Here is a 2,357-nt window from a genome sequence, read left to right on the forward strand (position 1 = left end):
ACTCTTTCCTGCCTATGCAGGGGGTCAGACTCGATGATCTATTGAGGTCCCTTCCGACCCTAGCATCTATGAATCTATGAATTGGGAAAAAACAAAAAGCCCTCATGATTTTGAGACCTGACTCATAATTTTTGATCTTTCAGAACTGGCAAAAATACACTTTAGATTACTGAACAAACATACAATCTAGGCCTTTTCATTTAAAAACTAAGATCAACCCTTCCAATATCAGCCATCCAACCAACCTATAGCACTAGAGGTGCACCAATACATTGGTCCACATTGTATTGGCACCGATAAAAGGAAAATTGACAATAATGGCAATCAGCCTTTTTTTGGTCTGATGTGGCTGATAACGTCACCAATAAATGCTGCGTGCATGGGCACAGCCTCAGCAGCCCGGCAGCGTGGAGAGCAGCATCTGGTTGTTATGTCTGTTGTGGGGAAGAGGCATAGGGGGGTAGGGCATAGAGGACCCCCGAGGTAAGCAAGGGAGTGGAGCTAGGGGGCTTGGGCAGGGGCAGGCATTGCCCAGCTGGAGCAGGGCAGGGTGTGGAATGGAGCCAAGTGGAGGGGGAAGGCAGGGCTCCCACCGCTGCATACACCCCCTGGGAGAGGCACGGGGGACACGTGCCACCTGATCTGTGTGAGGCGAGGGCGGAGCCAGGGGCGGGGCCAGGCTGGGGCTGCGCTTGGGGCAGGCAGCAGCAGCACTGGAAGGGGGGTTGGGGGAGCTATGGCAAATTCTGGGGTAGCTGTAGCCCACCCCATAGCCCCCCCCGCAAGCACTGCTGCTGCTGCCCACCTCGAGTGGGGCCCGAGCCCAGCACTGCCCCCAGCCCCAGCACACAGCGGCAGCCCACCCTTGCCCCATGCACAGATCAGGGAGCCCACGCTCCCCATGTCTCCCTCAGTGGGTGTGACACTCCCCCCCTCCCTCCATATGAGCCGCTCAGGGCTCCGTCTCGCACCCCACCCCAGCTGAGCAGCACCTCCCCCTGCCCCAGCCCCACTCCCTCCCTCACCATGGGGTAGGGTTGCCAACCCTCCAGGATTGCCCTGGAGTCTCCAGGAATTAGATATAAATCTCCAGGAGCTAAATGATAGGGCATTCGTTAAAATAAATATTAAATGTTGAATCTGATTTATATAGTAGTCCAGTGGGTTTTTAAAATGTAATCATAATGTGCATTTGCCTTCCTGGTGTAAAGTCATTAATGTCATTACGTCATATGATGAAACCTCCCAGAATAAATTCAAAGAGAGTTGACAACCTTACCGTGGGGGCCTCGATATGCACCCCCCCATACACACCCACACACTCCTTCCCCCCAACAAACTTAACAGCCGGACACTGCTCTCCAAGCTGCTGGGCTGCATATAAGCAATTAAATAATATGCCTCATCTTTCAATAACTAATTACATGCATACCTTTTGTTGTTGTATGGCATGTTCTCCCATATTTCTGGAGGCACGTAATAAGGAGTTCCCACATAAGTACAGGCATATGCTGTTGCGCTTGCCAAATAAAAAAAAAAAAAAGAAAGATATAGAAAAAAATAGGTTTTCTGTAGTAGTTAAGCAACAGTGAAAAAAATAATTTAGTTCCCTGAATCCAGGGGAAATGTCCACATACTTTTTAAGAAGACGTGCAGATCCAAAATCTCCCAATTTTACTTTGCCATTTTGAGTAAGAAAGATATTCTATATTGCAAAACAAAAAAAAAAGAAAGAAAGAAAAGGTAAGTTTATTTACTTTAAAAATATCTAACAAAGGTTTCTGCATTTATGCTATATAGATAACATAGTAACTACTATTTTAGAAGTGCTATTAGAGGCTTTTATTTCTCATCACTTTGCCAACAATTACTTCTAACAATCCCACTATAAGAGAAGATTTAAGCATAGAGAGGAAACTAAAAGGTTAAGTCACTCTCCTGAAGCCAAAGACTCCTTAGTACAGGGGTGGACAAAATATGGCCCGCAGGACCCCTAAAAAAATGTAGAATATTAATATTTCTCTGCCCTTGGTTCCTGTCAAAAATAACAGGAACCAGGGGCAGTAGGACCCAGGGGAAGCCCGGCAGGCTCCCACAACAGTGGGCCCTCCTGGCCCCCCCCCCCCCCCCGAAGCTCCAGCAGGGGATTCTGGGCTGGGAGCGTGTGGCTGCCCAGCATGGGAAGCTGGGGGTGGGGCACGGATGACACGGACAGACACCCCGGGCAGGAAAGGAGCGCCGGGGGTAGGGGGTGGCACTGGCTGGCCTGGGGCTGCCTGTGCCTGCTCCGGACAGCCCCACATGGGCTGTAAGTGCCTGCAGCGCAGGGCGCCAGGCATGGGGCAGGGAGGGGCTGC

At 50.2% G+C, this 2,357-nt stretch overlaps 1 protein-coding gene across 4 annotated transcripts in view; it reads right to left on the reverse strand.

The window, feature by feature from the left end:
• The window catches only part of NEK3 (NIMA related kinase 3), a 20,902-nt gene that overhangs the window by 10,574 nt on the left and 7,971 nt on the right, over positions 1–2,357 (reverse strand). For all 4 annotated transcript variants that reach the window (XM_014521152.2, XM_025207201.1, XM_014521151.2 and 1 more), the window contains 2 exons: positions 1,638–1,705; positions 1,433–1,519 (listed from right to left, as the gene is read on the reverse strand). In XM_014521152.2, coding sequence (XP_014376638.1) covers positions 1,433–1,519; positions 1,638–1,705 — 155 coding nt within the window. The remainder of the gene's footprint in view (positions 1–1,432; positions 1,520–1,637; positions 1,706–2,357) is intronic.

This window comes from Alligator sinensis, unplaced genomic scaffold, assembly GCF_000455745.1.
Source record: "Alligator sinensis unplaced genomic scaffold, ASM45574v1 scaffold324_1, whole genome shotgun sequence".
NCBI lineage: Eukaryota > Metazoa > Chordata > Crocodylia > Alligatoridae > Alligator > Alligator sinensis.